This window comes from Fistularia commersonii, chromosome 10 (genome assembly GCF_037954325.1).
Source record: "Fistularia commersonii isolate RoL2024-O1a breed Wild chromosome 10, RoL_Fcom_v1.0, whole genome shotgun sequence".
Classification (NCBI taxonomy): Eukaryota; Metazoa; Chordata; class Actinopteri; order Syngnathiformes; family Fistulariidae; genus Fistularia; species Fistularia commersonii.
Genome location: NC_141293.1, coordinates 6,370,812 through 6,391,262, shown reverse-complemented (window position 1 = coordinate 6,391,262; position 20,451 = coordinate 6,370,812). Strand labels below are relative to the sequence as shown.

The window sequence follows — 20,451 nt, the reverse complement described above, 5'->3', positions numbered from 1 at the left end:
GCCGATGCATGGGGTCACGTGATCTCCAGAATTAGTAGCAGGAGATCTGATCCATGACAGGTAATCTGATTAGGACCAGGAGACAGCAGGAGCCCACAGCCACGGGCAGACAGGAAGAGCATGATATGATACGTGTGTGTGTGGGGGGGGGGGGGGGGGGGGGGTGATAATCGTCAGTTTTCCATGGATCTCTAATCCAGTACTTTGTCATCTCCTAAGCCTGATGTGCTGCTTATGCTCTAATGAAAACCATGATCCTGTTCCTCTCATTGTCCCTGTGGATGCCCGCTGACCTTCTCACACACACACACACACACACACACACACACACACACACAAACACACGCACGCACACACACTAATCACTAGGAGCAGATTTGCTGTTAATTGAAGCGAATTGAGGAGATACAAAAGGAAGTGATGGAGTGTCCTGGGTGGTGGAGGGGAAGTAAACAACCAGTGTGTGTGTGTGTGTTAATGTGTGCAATGATCCTTCCAGGACATTGTTAGCCATTGACCGTTGAGAGCGCAGAGAGCTCCTGCCCAGGGATGGCTCCTGCTGGGCAGGGGGGGCTCTGGATGGTGTTGAGGTCTTTGTGTCCGCCAACCTGAGGAGACCGTGAGCTTAGGAGAGGATCGGGGAGAAGGTCCAGCTGCGGAGTCTCTCCCACAATCCTTTCCCTCCAAACAGCTGATTGGAAGTGACTCTGCCGTTAGCACGGTGACTAACAGGGTTAGCATCGTGAGCCGGTCTAAGGAGGATCACTGTGATGTCATCACAACAGGTTCTCTACAGGTTCTCCTGCCTGGGTTCTCTCTATGCTCTCTGTCATAGAACTTGCTCCAGATAGAGCTCTGTCCCCTTCAGATCATACCAAAGTTCCGGTCCTTTGCCATTCTCAGAGACCCGTGGGCCTTCTGAATCTTCTCAGCTCCTCTCAGAGCGTCCTCAGGCTCCACGCCGTCCCCCAGGCCCACCCCATGGTTCTGGATTATTAATATTATTAATCTGGATTCGAGCCGAGCCTGGGATTATGGAGCTCCGTCCTCATTAAGGTGTGATTTGTTAGCATGTAGCTAGGCTAATCCCCCCCCCCCCAGACTAATACTCTCTGCCCTTCACACACACACACACACACACACACACACACACACACACACACACACACACACACACGCACACAGTGAAACACAAGGATCCATTAAAGACGGACCTGGTTTCTCGGGTTCTCTGTGTGGGTTCTCCGGGTTCTCCTGCCTGCCTTCTCCAGGTTGTCCTGCCTGGGTTTTACAAGTTATTCTACGTGAGTTCTCTCCATGTTCTCCTGCCTGGGTTCTCCAGGCTCCCCGTCCTCCTCCCTCAGCCCAAGAACAGTTACTGGTCCATTGACGATCTGTAACAAGTGTGATTGGTTGGATGATTGACAGCTGACCAGTCAAGGTAAGGCTGGACAGTGATGGAGGCGGAGTCTCATTCAAAGGCCCAATCAGATCCTTAGTTCGGAGCCATGGGATGGATGGATGGATGGATGGATGGATGGATGGATGGATGGATGGATGGATGGATGGATGGATGGAGGAGTAGCTGGGGGAGCAGGCAGGAAGTAAACAGCGATGGAGTTGGAGTCTCATTCGAAGGCCCAATCAGATCCTGAGTTAGGAGGCATGTTCTGGGACCGGAGGTTCACAAGGTGACATGGAGAACAAAGAAGAACGCAGATCAAATACAATATAGTTCTTCCGACAGTATTTCACAGCTGCTCCGGTTACTTAGCAAGAATCGAGGTGATTGGCTGCTTCAGCTCCGTCCTGATTTGCTGTCAAGTGCATCATCTGGTGGCTGTGAGCAGAATTACACCCCTGTGTTACGTGTGTGTGTGTGTGTGTGTGTGTGTGTGTGTGTGTGTGTGTGTGTGTGTGTGTGTGTGTATTCTCTCCATAGGTGTGTGTTTCCACTGTGTGATTGACGTGGTCCCGGTAAAGAACGAGGACGGTCTGGTGATCATGTTCATCCTGAACTTTGAGCTGCCTTCAGACCCCCGGCCCTCCAACTGCTCCCCAGCCCGGGAGCTTAACCGGGTGCTGCGGATCCCTTGGCTCAGTCTGGGTACCTCACCTGTCAGCAAACAACTGCCACAACCATTAATCAAACTTGCATGCCTGATGTTACCACACCTATCAATCAAATCTCCACCACACCTGATTTTATCACACCTGTCAATCAAACATCCATCACCCTTGATGTAATTGCATCTGCAAATCAAACTTTTGTTCCACCTGTGTGCTGGGGTCATGACCCATCCCTGTGCCTCCCCAGCCCGCCGTCAGCGCCTGCGCCTCCTCCTGCGCTCTCTGAGCCCCCAGATGGGGGTCCTGGCCCCAGACACAGAGCTGGGGGCGCCGCGGGCGGACCTGCCCCCCCTGGGGCACCAGTCTGTGGCCTTGGACAAGCTGCTGCCCAAGCACCTAGAGGAGGCGGGGCCAGGACTTTTGCTGTGGGACCCAGACCAGGACCAGAACCAAGACCAGGACGAAGAGAGAGTGGAAGAGAGGGGGAGGAGGGATGGGGGGCTCCTGGTGGACACCAGGGGAGGGGGGCCAAGGCGGAGGCAATCCCATGCCTGCGTCCCCCCGGCCCCTGCCTCGGCCCCGCCCACTCTCGGCCTCCCGTCCGCTTTCTCTGCCGCCAGGTGAGTTGGCATCCTGGCCAGGGGGCAGAGCTCCCATTTGGGGGGAAATGAGCTCCATTCTGATGGCGGCCCCTCCCTCTGTCCAGGGCAGAGTGGAGGAGGGGGGCCAAGCCTGGGCCCCCCACAGGAAGTTTAACAGACAGCTGGCTGAGCCTGAAACCCTCATCCTCCATGGAGGACATCAGGAGCTATTGGGACAGGAGGCTGCAGCTCAGGCACAGCTCCACAGGTGGGCCAAACCCTCTCCTGACCTGGGGGGGGGGCAAATCAAAGATTATTCTTCATCTATCAAAGATAGGTTTTAAAAGGTTTTAAAAGATCAATAGCTGGAAGTCAGACATGACTTCAGTAAAGAAAGAGTTAAATGAAATTAAATAGAATAAAATTCCAAATTCAATAGAAATGAGATACAAAAAAAAAATTAAGATAAGATAAAACAAAGTGTTAATCAATAAAATGTATAAAAAATAAGATGATAATATAACATTTAATAAGACTCACATAAAAATTTAATGAAAATCAAATTAAAAGATAGTTCAATAAAATGATGATAAAACAAGACAAATAAACTGAAATGAAAAATAAATAAATGAATGAATGGATTGTGCCCTCCAGCTGGGATTCTGACTCTCAGGAAGTGCAGCGTTCCTGTCCCTGCCACTGCCACTGACTCCGAGTCCCGCTGCCAGGCCGGCAGCCAGGTAAGGACACCTTGTCGTCTGGAGGACTCAGGGAGGACCTGGAGTTCTATCTCAGCCTCTTCCTTAAACTCCAGATCTGCAGTAGATCATTTAAGATTATAACAGCTGATCGGTATATCTGATTCCTCTTCAGTTCTCAAGTACTGCATCAATACTCATGAGTAACCCCAGTACTCTACCCTCAATACTGGCAAGTCCAGGCTGTGTTCATGTCTGCCTCCCAATGAAGGAGCAGTACCCTCTAGTGGTCACATCTGGAGCTAGGTGTCAGTAGGACCGCGTGCTGCTGGGTGGAAGGGCAGCTTGCACACACACACACTCTGATGATCTGTGTCCTCCACAGAGGACTCTCAGCCTCCTGGAGATGAGGCCCGAGAACCTGCTGGCCCGGCCCCCAGGGGACATCAGGCCCCCCTGCAAACTCATGGACCGCACGCACCAGGTCACTGAGAAGGTCACGCAAGTATGTGGGCTCATCTAATGCTGGTCCAAGACGAGGTCCGAGTCCGGGTCCAAGTCTAGTTGTGTCACAAATTATCACACTATGAGAGGGCAGAAGGGGCACAGTTTGGGTTCTTAGGACTCGGTGATCCCCCAATCCCACAAAAATGGGACCAGGTTAGTTGCTATGGCAATAGAACCCACACAGCTCAGACTGGATCTCAGCCCATAAAGTGTCCAGTTTAGACTGACCCCACTGTTACCACGGGGACCTGTCCCACTTTAAGTTATGGCAGTATACTGTGGTGGTGGTAATCTGACATTGATGTCCTCATCCTGTTTGTCGATTACCCCACCATGTCTCTCTCTCTCCCTCTCTCTCTCTCACACACACACACAAACAGCAAGCTCACTCTTGGAGTTTTATACCCTGTTGAGGTGAACAGTCAAGATCCTTGATGAGTTTGTGTGTGTGTGTGTGTGTGTGTGTGTGTGTGTGTGTGTGTGTGTGTGTGTGTGTATGTGTGTGTGAGCTTAATGAGAAGAGCCTCCCTGACAGTAGTGCTCCGTACATTATGGTCTGGATGCAGGAGATGAGGCCCAGTGAAGAAGGTGGGGGAAGCTGGACCTTCAGAGGGGATTCTGGGGGATCCCAGAGCAACCCTCCCTCCTCTGGGAGAAGATGGAGGAGGGGGTCCTTCTCCAGGTTTTACAGCAGATGGAATGTTGATCTATGACTTTAATTACGTGTTTACTGCAGTGTTTTCCCCCCTCCCCCACATGAAGCTATTTCAGTCAGGTGCACTGAGGCGCTTTAGGGCAGAGGCACTGAGTCTGTGGTGGGTTTGCCTGTAGAACAAATGATTAATGAGGGGGGACACAGAGAACCGAACATCTCAACAACCATGGCCCTAACAAGATGGCCGACAGGGTCTGAACACTACATCTCATAATATCCTCTGTCACATGACAGCAGAACATTGAGGAACACACTGAGAGAACCCTGTCTGAAAAACATGGAGCACCACTCAGAGAGAACCCTGGCAGAGCAGAGCCCTGGACCCCCTTGGACTACAGGAGGGAACCCTCTCGTCTACACTGTGTGTGTGTGTGTTTTGATTGAACATGAGATGCTCCAGTTCCAGAACAGAACCGTGGATCTACAGCACCTGTGTTTCCACGGAAACAGACATGCTTACATCATGTTTGTCACCATGGTCATGGTCTAGCTGTCCATCACTCCAGTGTCCATCAGGTCATGGCTTCCAGAAAGGATGAGTGAGAACTTCTCTGAGAACTTCACACGACCAAAGGCAGGGGAGCAGAAGGTCCATGCCTGACCAATCAAATCGCAGCAGGACCTTGTGGTTGGACTTAGAAGTAGAACCGGGACATGACCTTCATCCAAGAGTACCAAATTGGCCGTCAATGACCTGGATTGACACTGGGGGTTCCATCCTGAAGACTCTTGAAGAGACTCCTGAAGACTTTCCATTTCGACCAATAACTGTCATCAGACAGAACCCCCTGACACCGTGTCCTGCTCTCAGGTTCTCCTGAACTTGTTGTCTTTCACCGAGTTCCACGGACTGTGACAGTCAGGTGGATCATTGGAAGGACACAAGGGGAGGGGGCAGAGATACATGGAGGGGCGGAGCTACAGGGAGGAGGAGGAGCTCGGTAGAGGGGGAGCTTTGAGCAGTGTGTGGACAAGAGATCGCAACTCCACCAGAGGAGGACATGTCAAAGAGTGTCTCACCAGGGAGCCACCAGGACATCTCCTCCTCCTTCTCCTTCTCCTCCTCCTCCTCCACACTGCTACAAAGACTTGTAAAATGCCCAGGACCTTCAAAAAAGATCCAGATCACCTTTGATCTGTGAGCAGTTTGGAACAAGACCTCAGGACCAGGTAGTTCTGGAAGGATCCGGTGGATGCCAACGGACACTGTCCCAGAGCTGTGGAGCCACAGAGGGAGGAGGAGAGGCTAACTTTCACTAGAGCTACTCCGGGAGAGCCTCTCAGGGCAGGGAAGGCTGAGAAGATGGAGAGAGGAAGGGAGGGGGGCGGCAGAGGAAGCTCTCCAGGAGTGACAGAGAAGAAGAGGAGGAGAAGACCTCCAGGTGACACCAGTATGTCGACAGAGATTGACGGGGCGGAATACAGGAACCCCCAGGGGAAGAGGGCCGTCCACGTCTCCTCTGTAGTTGCTAAGGAGGTGAGAGTGTGTGTTTGTGTGTGTGTTTGTGTGTGTGTGTGTGTGTGTGTGTGTGTGTGTGTGTGTTTCTAGAAACTATATCCACTCTGATTTCAATAAACACATCTTTCCAGAAGTTAATTTTCTCCTGTAAAGAACCTCCACTCTCCATCTCTCCACCCCTCCATACTTCTGGTTCACCTCTACCAAGAGGTGCTCAGGACCAGACCCCTGAGCCCCCCACCACCACCACCACCACCATGGACAGAGGAGTTGTGGTCCTGAGGTCCCCCCCAGTGTTTGCACAGAGACCAGATGGATGGAACTCCCTTGGGTTCTCTATGGAGGATGCTCTCTCTCCCATCAGACCTCACCTGTCCTTCATTGGGACAAGGCGTCCCTGCCCCCGCCAGATGGTTCTATGATTAATGGCCGCCCAGAACCCCCCCGCGGTCTCTAGACCCACATTCTTCTTCTCCATCTTCACAGACCAATGAGCAACTCCTGTTTGTGGAGTTCATACCTGCAACACCAACACTGAGCTGGATCAGCAGGAGAACCTGGAAAGAAGGTCTTCCAGGTCAAACTCAAGAATCCATCTCTGATCGATTTGGTTCTCTGGGTTCTTTCTCATGTGGAACATCTACGTGGTTCGGGGTTCTGCACTATCACCCACCAATGCCAGTAGGATTAGGGATCTCTCTAGGTTCTCTGTCTTCCTCCCTCAGTTCATTGAAGATAACATAGTCAGAAGATGTGATGTCTGGGTTTTGACATCCAAATTAAGCCTTACCTCATAAACCACGGTAGCTGTGATTGGCTCCTCAAATATGACCTTTCTTTCCTGGGTTTCACACCGAATGCAGAGAACATCTCGGATCATCACCTAGAGGTCAGATGACCAGGAAGTTGACCGCATGAATTGACTGAACTTCCTGTGAACTCAATTTAGATGGAGAGTGACCTCAAATCAGGAAGCAGGACTGATGGGTGGAGGGGCGGGACATCCAGACAGGAAGTCTGTGGTCCATCTTAATTCCTGAAGCGTGTTCTCCATTGCCCGGGTTCTCCATCATGGCCACTTCTGGAGCAGAACAGTAAAAAGGTTGCCTGGATTTACAGCATCAACTGCTGATTTATAGGGTTTTAGGTAATTAGCAGAGTTGGCCAGTGGAAGTGGCAGTGCAGCTTTAAGGACTTCCATCCTTCATCCTGCCTAGTGAAGATGAGCTCAGCAGAGCATTTCCTCCTCCTCCTCTCAGCTTCTTCTTCCTCTGCACCTGTTATCAGTCTCCTGCTGTTAGCAAAACACCAGCACAGCTGTGCACGGGTTCAAACACACTTGGTATACAACACAGTGCTAAAATAGACTGCTAACTAAAGAACATGCTATCAAAGGGCATGCTAATCATGCTAGTCTCTGCGCCAGTCAGTTTCTTTGATGTGAAATGTCATTTATAAAGTTAGTTAACTTTGTTTCCACCCCTCTGTCAATATGACATGGTTTACCCTGCTGTGTGTGACCATTGAGAACCTTAGTGTGCTAAGAAGACTGATGGCATGTATACAAATCATTGGTAGAATCTTCTTATCCTTTCGGCTTTTCCCCACAGGGGTCGCTACAGCAAATCAACCTTCTCAATCTAACCCCTATTCTTTGTATCCTCCTCTCTCACACCAACTACCCTCATATCCTTCATATCTCTCCAAAACCTCTAACATGTGCTGTTCCTCTGATAGATTCATTCCTGAGAAAGGAGAGCCGTAGCATCTTCATCTCTGCAAACTCTACCCTCTGCATTGTAACTGTTTCTAGACCACACAGCATTGCTGGTTTCACCACTGTCTTGTAAACATTTCCTTTCATTGTGGCTGATAGTCTTCTACCGCTTGGTACCCCTGACACTTTTCTCCATCCATTCCAATCTGCTTGAACCTGTCTCTTCACCTTTTTCCACACTCTCTGCTGCTCTGGACTGTTGACCCCAAGTGCCTGAAATCCTCCAACTTCTTGATCTCCACTCCCTGTAGCTTCATTGTTCCACAGAGGTTGCTCTTATTCACACACATAAACACTGTCATGCTGCAACTAACCTTCATTCCTTTCCTTTCCAGCGCATACCTCCACCTCTCTAAATTTTCCTCAAAAATCATGGTCCATGGCAATTCCTGTCTAACCTCATCTGTCAGCCTGTCCATCACCACTGCAAACAAGAAGGGGCTCAAAGCTGATCCCTGATGGAGTCCTACCTCCACATTGAACTTCTCTGTTACCCCTACAGCACACCACACCACTCTCTCACAGCTAGCATATATGTCCTGCACCAGTCTAACACACTTCTCTGCCACTCCAGATTTGCTCATACAATACCAGAGTTCCTCTCTTGGCACCCTGTCATATGCTTTTTCTAGGTTTACAGAAACATAATTCAGCCCCCTCTGCCTTCTTTTACTTCTCTATGAGCATTCTCCAAGCAAATACTGCATCTGTAGTATTCTTTCTAAGCATGAAGCCACACTGCTGTTCACAAATGCTGACTTCTCTCATTCTAGTTTCCACTACTCTTTCCCATAACTTCAATATATATGGCTCATGAACTTGAACACACAAGTTGCCACAATCCTGCACATCCCCCTTATTCTTAAAAATGGGCACCATCACACTTTGTCTCCATTCTTCAGGCATCTTCTCAGTCTCTAAAATCCTGTTGAATAGTCTAGTCAGAAACTCATTATCTACCACCATCTGTCCCTGTGCGTTCCTCTCCTGTATACCAAATCTGCCCATCACTTCTTCATCCCCTCTTTTGCCTTCAGCAACATGCCCATTGAAGTCTGCACCAATTACCACTCACTCATCTCTGGGGATATTCTGCATCACTTCATCTAGCTCATTCCAGAACTTCTCCTTCTCCTTAAACTCACATCTCACTTGCGGGGCATAGCCACTAACAACATTGAGAATCACACCTTCAATTTCGAGCTTCAGACTCAACTGTCTATCTGACATTCTTTTCACCTCCAGAACATTCCTAACAAACTCCTCCTTCAAGATAACTCCTACACCATTTGTCTTCCTTTCAGTACCGTGATAGTACAACTTAAAGCCTGCTCCTAAGCTTCTAGCCTTTTTTACAACCTTTCCACCGGGTCTCCTGGACACATAGTATATCCACCTTCCTTCTCTGCATCATGTCGACCAACTCTCTAGCTTTTCCTGTCATAGTCCCAAAGTCCCTACTTTCAGTCCCAGACTATTGCCTTCTCCTTCCTCCTCTCCTTCTTTGACCTACAGTTGCCCAGTTTCCCCGTAGGTGATCGGTACCAATGGCGGTCGTTTTTAACCCGGGCCTCAATCGATCTGGTATGATCTTATTATATTATAATTGTAACCCTAATTTTAAGAGATAGTGTGCCAGGACTGTTGGTGTTGCGGGTTACAGTGTAAAGAACCAAAGAATCTTCTAGTGAAAAGGAGACTGTTAGGGCAGGACAGGAGAGACTTTATTTCGTACTCACTTGTAGGACAGTCAGGTTCAAGCCGTCACACGTGGCCAACCGAAACCGACCTGCCCTCTCATCCGTGCGTCCTCAGAACCAATCCCCACAAAACAAGGGCAGGTAGAACCAATCACACCCCAGACTTTCTCTCCAATGCACTTCTTTAGGCAACTGCCAACGACAAACTAAATTGAAAGAGTACCAACATACAACCCATAATCAAAATAACACATCATTTACATGGTTACATTATGTTTGATTTGCATTTTAGGTTTGGCAAAAGTTTTACGCCGGCTGCCCTTCCTGACGCAACCCTCTGCATTTATCCGGGCTTACGACTGGCTCAGGGAGACACTGGCCCATGTTAGATGTTTTGGAGAGATGGTCAGAAAAGCCAGACTGAGGTGGTTCGGTCATGTACAGAGGAGTGATAATGTATATAGTGATAGACGGATGCTGGAATTGGAGCTGCCAGGCAAGAGGTCTCGATGAAAACCAATGTGAAGGTTCATGGACTTAGTGAGAGAGGATGTGAAGGTAGTTTGTGTGAGAGAGGAGGATACAGAGAATAGGGTTAGATGGAGAAGGTTGATTCGCTGTGGCGACCCCTGAAGGGAAAAGCCGAAAGGAGACAAAGAAGAAGAAGAAGAAGAAGAAGAAGAAGAAGAGGGTAAATTGTCAAACCTATCATCAATAGGTGATCAATCCACCATCTGGGGGCTCACTTCCTGTTGCTCTGAATCATGTGACCAAGCTGAGCCAGTGAACCAAGCTCAACAATAATCTCACGCTGGCCCGGGGGTCCACGCCTGATGGATCAATGATTGATTGATTGGTCCTCCCTGCAGGTGCTGTCTCTGGGCGCAGATGTTCTACCTGAGTACAAGCTCCAGACCCCCAGGATCCAGAAGTGGACTATTCTGCACTACAGCCCCTTCAAGGCTGTATGGGACTGGGTCATCCTGCTGCTGGTCATCTACACTGCCATCTTCACGCCCTACTCTGCCACATTCCTGCTCAGGTGAGGGTTTGTGTGTGTGTGTGTGTGTGTGTGCGTGTGCGTGTGTGTGTGTGTGTGTGTGTGTGTGTGTGTGTGTGGTGTGTGTGTGTACGCGTGTGTGCGTAGATGCATGTGTGTGTGTGTGTATTCCATAAAGTCCCCCACCCATGAAGCTCCGCTCCCAGTGACCAGGAGGAGGCAGCCATGCAGACCTGTGGTTACTCCTGCTCCCCCCTCAATGTGGTGGACCTGATCGTCGACATCATGTTTATCGTCGACATCATCATCAACTTCAGAACCACCTACGTGAACTCCAATGATGAGGTGACCCCCCCCACCGACCCACACACACACACACACACACACACACACACACACACACACACACACACACCTAGATCTGGTTCCAGATGTGGTCCAGGGGTTTGCTGGTCTGAACATGGGTTAGTACTGGCTGCAGGAGAACTTTGAGTTCTTGCACCTTAGTCTATCCTGGGGGGAAGGTGCCAGTGTGAAGAGGCCTCACCAACTGGAATGATGGAATGTTGGTTCTTCTGGAAGATCTTCAATCCAAGTTGCTTACAGGCCTGACAGAAACAAATTTCACCTTCTAGTGAGGTGGTGGCATTGATGTGGTCCGTCTCCATCCAATACGATCCCATGACCGTCACGCCTCTGCTGGTCGCTGTTTCTTCAAACATGGAGCCCAGCAGGGTGTAAACATGGCACAACACATTACCGTGAAGAACCACGATCCCATCTCCAAGCTCTCAGGTGGAGCCAAGTTTGACCAAATAGAATCATGTAGAATGTCTCCTGTGAGTGATGTTTAATCTGAGAACGTTCTGGTCTTTACACTGACCTGCTTGGACTGTGATGGAAAGACGGCCTGTGCATTTAGCTTAACATGTCGCTTAGCATGTCGTATGGCACTGTTGATTTCTCAGACTCAGAGTGTGTGTGTGTGTGTGTGTGTGTGGGTGTGTGTGTTTGTGTGTGTCAGGTGGTGAGCCAGTCAGCCCGGATCGCCGTCCACTACTTCAAGGGCTGGTTCCTCATTGACATGGTGGCTGCCATCCCCTTCGACCTCCTCATCTACCGCTCAGGAGAGGAGGTGGTGAGGGGAGGTGGAGAGGGAGAGGTAGGGAGCAGGGAGGGAGGAGGAGGAAGAGAAGGTAGGAGGGAGGAGGAAGAAAGAGGGAGAGAGCAGAAGGAGGGAAGAGGGGGAAGGGAGGGAGGAGAGGGAGGAAAGGAGGAGGAGAAAGAGCGAGGAAGGAGAGGGAGATAGGGAGGAGGAAAAAGAGGGAGGGAGGAGAAGGGGTAACTGAGGAGGAGGAAGAGGGAGGGAGGGCCCCAGGAAGCACTGCGATCCAGGGTTGGGACATCAGATCTGGAACATCTATAACAGTAGCTGGTTTTCAATGGGTCCCACTCATGTTACCCTCCCCCCAGACAACCACTCTGATTGGCCTGCTGAAGACCGCCCGCCTGCTGCGATTGGTCCGCGTGGCCAGGAAGTTGGACCGCTACTCGGAGTACGGCGCCGCCGTGCTCTTCCTCCTTATGTGTACCTTCGCCCTCATCGCCCACTGGCTGGCCTGCATCTGGTCTGTCCTCCATCATTAGTAGTATTAGCATCATCATTTCTATTACTATTTGCAGTACTTCATTATCATTAGCATCATATTATATAATGCAGCCTCAGGGCGGCATGGACCACTGTCTCTCTGAGCCAGTCTTGGGGGCCATGGGCCAGTGTCTCCCTGAGCCGGTCCCAAACCCAGATAAATTCAGTAGGTTTCATCAGGAAAGGCATCTGGCATAAAACTTTTGCCAAAACCAAACATGCGAATCAAACCTAATTATCTCATACCGGTCCAACGACCACCATTGGTACCGGTGACCTACAGGGTACCAATGGAAACTGGGCAACTGTAGGTCAAAAAAAGAGAGGAGGCAGGCGTGTTAGGAAGCAGAGAGAGAGAAGGAAAGGCAAGAGTCTGGGACTGAGACTAGGGACTTTAAATATTGGGACTATGACAGGGAAAGGTAGAGAGTTGGTTGACATGAAGGAAGGTGGATGTACAGGAGACCAGGGGGAAAGGTAGTAAGTAAGGCTAGAAGCCTCAACATCAAAACAATTTAAGCAGTTACTGTATTTTCCGCACTATAAGGCGCACCTAAAAACCTTTAATTTTCTCAACAACCAACAGTGCGCCTTATAATCTAATTCTCCTTATATATTGATCGATATTGGTTACTTATGGCTACCGTAGTCAGGGGGCGTCACCGAAGTAACAGCGGAAAAACAGTCAAAGGGGAATTCCTGTTCCACACCACTTGTGTGTGTATAAAGACCCCAAAATGGCACCTTTCAAGATACACGCTTGCGACGCAGAGTTGAAACTCAAGGTGATCAGTCCCGCTGTAGAACATGGGAATAGAGCAGCAGCAAGAGAATTTAACATTAATGAATCAATGGTACGGAAGTGGAGGAAGCAACAAGATGACCTGAGACAAGTAAAAAAGACTAAACAGAGTTTCCAAAGGAAACAAAGCGAGATGGCCACAGTTGTGATGTGTGTGATCATGCCCATTTATAAGAATAAGGGGGATGTGCAGGATTGTGGCAACTACAGAGGGTTCAAGTTCAAGAGCCATATATATTGAAGTTATGGGAAAGAGTAGTGGAAACTAGAATGAGAGAAGTCAGCATTTGTGAACATCAGTGTGGCGTCATGCTTAGAAAGAATACTACAGATGCAGTATTTGCTCAGAGAATGCTCATAGAGAAGTACCGAGGACAGACGGAGCTGAATTATGTTTCTGTAAACCTAGAAAAAGCATATGACAGGGTGCCAAGAGAGGAGCTCTGGATTGTATGAGGAAGTCTGGAGTGGCAGAGAAGTGTGTTAGACTGGTGCAGGACATGTATGCTAGCTGTGAGACACTGGTACGGTGTGTTGTAGGGGTAACAGAGAAGTTCAAGGTGGAGGTGGGACTCCATCAGGGATCAGCTTTGAGCCCCTTCTTGTTTGCAGTGGTGATGGACAGGCTGACAGATGAGGTTAGACAGGAATTGCCATGGACCATGAGTTTTGAGGAAAATTTAGAGAGGTGGAGGTATGCGCTGGAAAGGAAAGGAATGAAGGTTAGTTGCAGCATGACAGTGTTTATGTGTGTGAATAAGAGGAACCTCTGTGGAACAATGAAGCTACAGGGAGTGGAGATCAAGAAGTTGGAGGATTTCAGGCACTTGGGGTCAACAGTCGAGAGCAGCAGAGAGTGTGGAAAAAAGGTGAGGAGACAGGTTCAAGCAGGTTGGAATGGATGGAGAAAAGTGTCAGGGGTACCAAGCGGTAGAAGATAATCAGCCATTATAGAAGGAAAGGTATACGAGACAGTGGTGAGACCAGCAATGCTGTATGGCCTAGAAACAGTTTCAATGACGAAAAGACAGGAGGCAGAGCTAGAGGTCGTAGAGATGAAGATGCTAAGGTTCTCTTTGGGAGTGACCAGGATGGATATGGTCAGGGATGAGTCTATCAGAGGAACAGCACATGTTCGATGTTTTGGAGAGATGGTCAGAGAATCCAGATTGAGATGGTTCAGTCATGCACAGAGGAGGAATAGTGAGTATATTGATAGACGGATGCTAGAATTGGAGCTCCCGGGCAGGAGGTGTCAAGGAACGCAAAAAGAAGATTTATGGACGTAGTGAGAGAGGAGGATAGAGAGAATAGGGTCAGATGGTTCTTTTGGCTTTTCCCCACAGGGAAAGAAGAGAAGAAGAAGATGAGCATCATATTATACAATAAATTATTATTATATTATTAGCATTATTCTTACTATCATGTTGTTGTTATTATTGTAAGCATTGTTTTTGTTGTTCTTTTTATCATTATTATAATTATTGTTGGTTTTGGTCATAGAAGTTCCAGTAGTAATTGTGGTAGTAGTAATAGTAATGGTGGTAGTAATAATAGAAGTAGTAGTAGTATTGTTATTGGTATCATCAACATTTCCAGTAGTAGTGGTGGTAGTGGTTTTTGAAGTAATAGTGTAATAATAGCAATGTAGTAATAATAATAGTGGTAATAGTGGTAATAATAATAGTGGTAATTATAGCAGTGCTAGTAATAAAAGTTGTAGTAATAGCAGTAGTAGTTGTAATAGTATTTTTGTTGGTAAAATCATGAGTAGTATTAGTAGTATCCATATGAATCCAGTCAGTCCTCCAGCTGCTCCAGGTCCAGGGTTCCTCTCTTCCAGCGGAGATTGAACACATGATCAGGACAATGACATTAAATCAAATCCCTGCCCTGCTCGCAGTCAACGCCTTAGCTTCTGTGTGACGGTGTTGTTTGGTGCTCCAGCCCCTGAGGAAACCTGGTCTGATCTCCTGCAGGTACGCCATAGGGAATGTGGAGCGTTCCACGTCAGCAGGCATCGGATGGCTGGACACACTGGCAGAGCAGCTTGGGCGGCCCTACAATGCCTCGGGGTCCGGGGCAGGGAGTGGGCCCTCCATCAGGGACAAGTACGTGACGGCACTCTACTTCACCTTCAGCAGCCTGACCAGCGTGGGCTTCGGCAACGTCTCCCCCAACACCAACTCTGAGAAGATCTTCTCCATCTGTGTCATGCTCATTGGAGGTGGGTGCGGGGTTGGCGGGATCGATGATGGTCAAATATGGCGGCGACAATCCCCAGAAGAACCCACCTCAGGAGGGGAACCGCCACCTTCTCAGATGTTCTGTTTCTATTCTAATTACATGATATTAAAGGCTAATTGGCCTGCTGTCTGAGGTTGTCATGTCAGATTATACGTCCAAATGTGTTATTGCGGTCGATAGTTCGGTAGTTCTTTTGGGTTCCCCTTCTGAGCAGTAATGTTTACCAGTTAGCTGTTAGCATAAATGCTTGTTACTGGTTAATTAAGGGTTAATTACTGCCTTATAAACAGGCCTCCAGTTCCTGGTGATTGATTTAAAACCACCTTTTCCTCCAGCTCTGATGTACGCCAGTATTTTCGGGAACGTGTCAGCCATCATCCAGCGTCTGTACTCCGGTACGGCCCGGTACCACGCCCAGATGATGCGGGTCCGGGAGTTCATCCGCTTCCACCAGATCCCAAACCCTCTACGCCAACGGTTGGAGGAGTACTTCCAGCATGCCTGGTCCTACACCAATGGTATCGACATGAATGCCGTGAGTCCGACACCCTCCGTCCCTCTACCCCAACCCATGGACACGGACCGGTTCTGGAGAGCAGGTTCTAAGGACCAGGGTTCGGTGTTTCAGATTCTGTGGCCCAGGTTCTGTGGACCAGGTTCTGTGGACCATTGTTCCATGGACCAGGGTCTGTAGACTTGGTTCCGTTGTCTGGATTCCGTGGCCTGGAGGTCTGTGGATCAGTTTCCAGGGACCTGGTTCTGTATACTGGGTTCTGTGGATCAGGTTCTATGGACCATGGTTCTGTGGACCAGGATCTGTGGCCTAGATACTTTGGATTAGGGCTCTATTTCAATAGACTATTTTTCAGATCTATTTAATCAATAATGAATCAGAGATGAATCAGTGATGAATCACTAATGAATCACTCATGAATCACCGATCAATGGCTGACCTGTGATATAACATACTTTCTTTAAACACAGCCCTGACCTGGAGCCTGACAGGCCGGAGGAGAGACACTTTCAGGGGGTTTAGAAGCTTTTCATTTGTCATCCAGACCTAAACAGACAGGGTCTCTCTGCTGGCAGGAGAACCTCGGCCCAGGACCTGAGAACTTATAAGTTGTACTGATGTGGAACCAGAAGAACCCTAAACCTGGTAGAATATCACTGATCTTCAGCCTTAGTTCAGATGCTTCCACTGCAGGAACTCTGGTTCTCTTAGAAGGGTGTCTACCAAGGTAGTGAGATGTTGGTCAAGGATTCGCTGCAGCCTGTTTCTTGAACTTCGCTTCTCCCCCTGGTTCTCCCATAGGTTCTGAAGGGGTTCCCAGAGTGTCTCCAAGCAGATATCTGTCTCCACCTCAACAGGACTCTGCTGCAGAACTGCAAAGCTTTCAAAGGTGAACCTCTGCCCACAGATCCCCAGGTTCCATGGTTCTTCACCTTCTACAGCTCACTCAGTCACCATGGAGATATTTGACTGTGACAACATAAAAGCGCCTGTTTGTCCACCGACAAATAAAGAACCTTGGTTAGGGGTCAGGAGAAAGCGTTCAGATAATACAACACAATAAAACACCATCAACTAAAATACAGTCAGTTTAAAGTGAAGTAATATACACTGAAGTAATTAAACACTGTGAAGTAAAGTTAATTACTGTGAAGTGAAGTAATATTCAAGATTAAAGATTTTTAGCTGTTGTCCAGGCACAGCGTTATACAGTGAAGTAAAGTAGAATTAAGGAAAATACAGTTCAGTAAAATAAAATACACTGAAGTGAAGGGAAGTAATATACAGTTAATTAAAATACAGTTAAGTGAAATAAAGTCAAATACAGTTAAGTAAAATACAGTAAAGTGAAGTTAAGTAATATACAGTGAGGTAAAAGACAGTAAAGTGAAGTAAAGTAAAACACAGTGAAATAGCATTAAATACTTTAAAGTGAAGTGAAATAAAGTGATACACAGTGAAATAAAGTAAAATACAGTGAAGTAAATTGAAATACAGTTAAGTGAAGTAAAATTCAGTCAAGTAAAATACAGTGAAGTAATATACAGTTAAGTAAAACAGTGCTAAGTGTAGTATAAAGTATTTTCCGAGGTGTGAGTGTCGTACTCTGCGTCTCTGACAGCTGTCCTACATGTAAAGTATTAAGTGATGCTGCAGTAGCGGAGTCGATGTGTGGTCCAGAGGAAGCGGCTGAGATGTCTCCTCCCCCAGGCTCCACCAAAGGCTGCCTGAGAGCCCTGGCAATGAGGTTCAGGACCACACACGCCCCCCCCGGAGACACCCTAGTCCATGCCGGAGACATGATCTCTGCCCTCTACTTCATCTCAAGGGGCTCCATCGAGATCCTCCGGGGAGACGTGGTGATTGCTATCCTCGGTAGGACTGTGTGTGTGTGTGTGTGTGTGCGTGTGTGTATGTGTGTGTGTGTGTGTGTGTGTGTGCGCGTGTGTGTGTGTGTGCGTGTGTGTGTGTGTGTGTGTGTGTGTGTGTGTGTGCGTGTTTGTCCATCCTGCAGACACTTTAACCTGCTCTTCTGTGTTTAAACCAATAGATAGTTCATCTCACAACCTTCTCCATCTCCTCCTCGTCCTTCTCCAGGGAAGAATGACATCTTCGGGGAGCCCATTCATCTGTTTGTCCTACCCGGGAAGTCTAGCTCAGACGTCAGAGCTCTGACCTACTGTGACCTTCACAAGATCCACAGAGAGGACATGCTGGAGGTATGAGCTTCTCCTCGCTGGCATGTGCTCCTGATGTTGACTGCTTTTATCTCCAGAAGGGGTTGCTATGGTGATCCCCATCTGTCCTCACAGGTTCTGGACATGTATCCCGATTTCAGTGACTACTTCTGGTCCAACCTGGAGATCACCTTCAACCTGAGAGATGTAGGTTTTCCCTTCAGAGGGGTGTTATGTCATAGGCTGTGATGTCATAGGTTAACAGGTCACCAGCAGGGAGATCTTCTTTGTGAAACCGAGGACTGAGAACCTCCCAGAACCCCCAGGTTCTACTGACTAGTGTTCTATCAGGGGTTTGACTCCTCCCCCTGTCTTGCAGGCCAACAGTGAGGGAGCGGAGCCAGGGAACATTGGCCAATCAGAGCCCACCGGCCTCCAAGCACACAGGAGGCCCCACCTCTGCTCCACTGCAGGTGACCTTCATCCTCTCCATGTTCCTCAACCTGGAGATGGTGACCATGATGAAGATGATGACAGTGATAATGATGATGAAAATGATGGTGATGATGATGATGGTGATGATGAAGATGTAGATGGTGATGATGATGCAGTTTTTGGTTTGGATGGAGTGGGTCTTGTCGTGGTTGCTCCTGAAAGTGTCCTTCCCAATGTCAGTGTCTCTTCCAGGAGACTCGGTGGCGTCGGAGCGGCACCCAGCAGCCCGGAGAGGTGTGAGGAGGAGGAGGGCGGTGGATGGGAAGGACCAACACACGCACACACTGTGAGAGCCAGGACACACAGACACTACACACACACCTCACACACTATACACACGCCTTACACATGCCTCTCACACACTACACACACCTCATACACTCTCACACACACACTCAGGTCCACAGGTCCCATGATGCTGTGCACCACCTTGAAGCTGCACATGCTGACAGAGAACCTCCAGGAACATGTCAGGAGCTCTTGACAGACGGGTACTACGTTCCTCTGCAGGTACGGCCCCGTGTTCTCCAGTGAGGATGAAGCAGACATCTCTGGAGCTGCTCACGGGGGGGATGGTACCACCAAGATGGCAAGGTGTCCAGACAGCGAGAGGCAGGAGAAGACCTGCAACACCTTTTCAGGCATGTGGACACAACCAGACACTGTGTGTGTGTGTGCGTGCGTCTGTGTGTTTAACATTGTGTTTTTGTTGCAGATGCCCTCTCAGGTGTGTCCAACATCTTCAACTTCTGGACCTCCACGAATCAAGATGATTATCACTATGAGCAAGTTCCCTCCTCACCCCCCCCTCGGCCCCCTGACCTCACTTCCACCTCCTCCTCCCCCCTCCTTCAACCCCCTGCCCATTTGGGCATTTCCAAGGGGCAGAAGGTGGAGCTGGAGAAACGTCTGGAGTCTATCCAGGAGCAGATCAACAGGTGGGTCACATGATGAGATGTTCTCTTGCCACGTATTCCATCTTCAGTCCGCAAACAGTCAGCACATCCATTGAAGACTCCAGATGAGAGGGGGAATCCTTGAATGATTGACAGTTTATCCATCCGGATTAAGCCCAGCCCCTCTTTCCTGAGGGACAGCTGTGATCGGCTCTTTCCCCTCCTGCCCCGTTGACAGCTGTGATTGGCTCCTACTCCAGTGAGCAGGAGAACAGTAGATGATTAATGGATGTTTAAATTTTCAGTTAACAGGAGGTTGGGAGAACCTGCTGAGCAAACATGGAGGACCCTGATTGATAGGTGTGTGTGTGTGTGGGTGTGTGTGTGTGGGTGTGTGTGTGTGTGCGCGCGCATCTGCGTGTGTGTGCGCAGGTTGGAGTCCCATGTGGCGGCTGACATGGCATCCATCGTGCAGCTGCTGCAGAGGCAGATGGCGCTGAACCCCCCCTCCTACAGCACACTCGCCTCCACGCCGCCCTCCCCCCTTTCCCCCCCCTCTCTGGAAGAACCCGGCCAATGAAAAGCAGGATGAGGGGTCCCCCCCCCATCAGGAGATGGTACAGTCTAATGTATAGATGCATGGGAAGGACCATTCAGATTCTTGGATCCAATACCTGATTCTCCTGCCTGAGTAAAACCTTCACAGGAGCCAGACCAGCAGCTTCATCCTGGTCTGCTCTGCTTTGTTCACCGTGTTCTTCTGTGTTCTAACCCATCCAGGTCCATTTGGATCCATCTTGGTCTGTTCTCATATGTTCTCCTGTGTATTAGCGTGTGCTCCTATGGTTCTGGTATGTTCTCCTCTGTTTTAGAATGTTCTCATGTGTTCTGGTCAGCCCTATCAGGCCCCACCAGCAGGTAGAACCGAAGGTTCTGTTATGGATGATCGATCTTTTATCGTGAAGAAATCCAACGTCCAACGTCCAATCCAACGTCTTCCAGAACCCATAAGAACCTTTGGACCTTCTGGGTTCATCCTCAGGACTCTTCTGGTGTTCTCCCTTGTGAGGAAGCTTCTCACTGAAGAACAGAATGGGGAACAAAATGACCAGTTCCATCTGCAGATGAGATGAAGGTCTGGATGAAGAACACAGGTGAACCATCA

General features: G+C 49.0%; 1 protein-coding gene across 1 annotated transcript; it reads left to right on the top strand.

Moving 5' to 3' along the window:
• Positions 1-2,861: 2,861 nt before the first annotated feature.
• Positions 2,862-19,866, top strand: LOC147230181 (voltage-gated inwardly rectifying potassium channel KCNH2-like). Its single transcript, XM_086154400.1, has 19 exons — positions 2,862-2,919; positions 3,306-3,391; positions 3,735-3,854; positions 10,377-10,549; positions 10,714-10,852; positions 11,532-11,669; positions 11,981-12,135; positions 14,937-15,184; positions 15,540-15,739; positions 16,520-16,607; positions 17,429-17,593; positions 17,816-17,937; positions 18,031-18,102; positions 18,153-18,160; positions 18,275-18,431; positions 18,571-18,626; positions 18,901-19,031; positions 19,106-19,328; positions 19,719-19,866. Exons 1-19 carry the CDS (start codon positions 2,862-2,864, stop codon positions 19,864-19,866), a joined length of 2,487 nt encoding a protein of 828 aa, XP_086010526.1.
• The last annotated feature ends 585 nt before the right edge of the window (positions 19,867-20,451 follow it).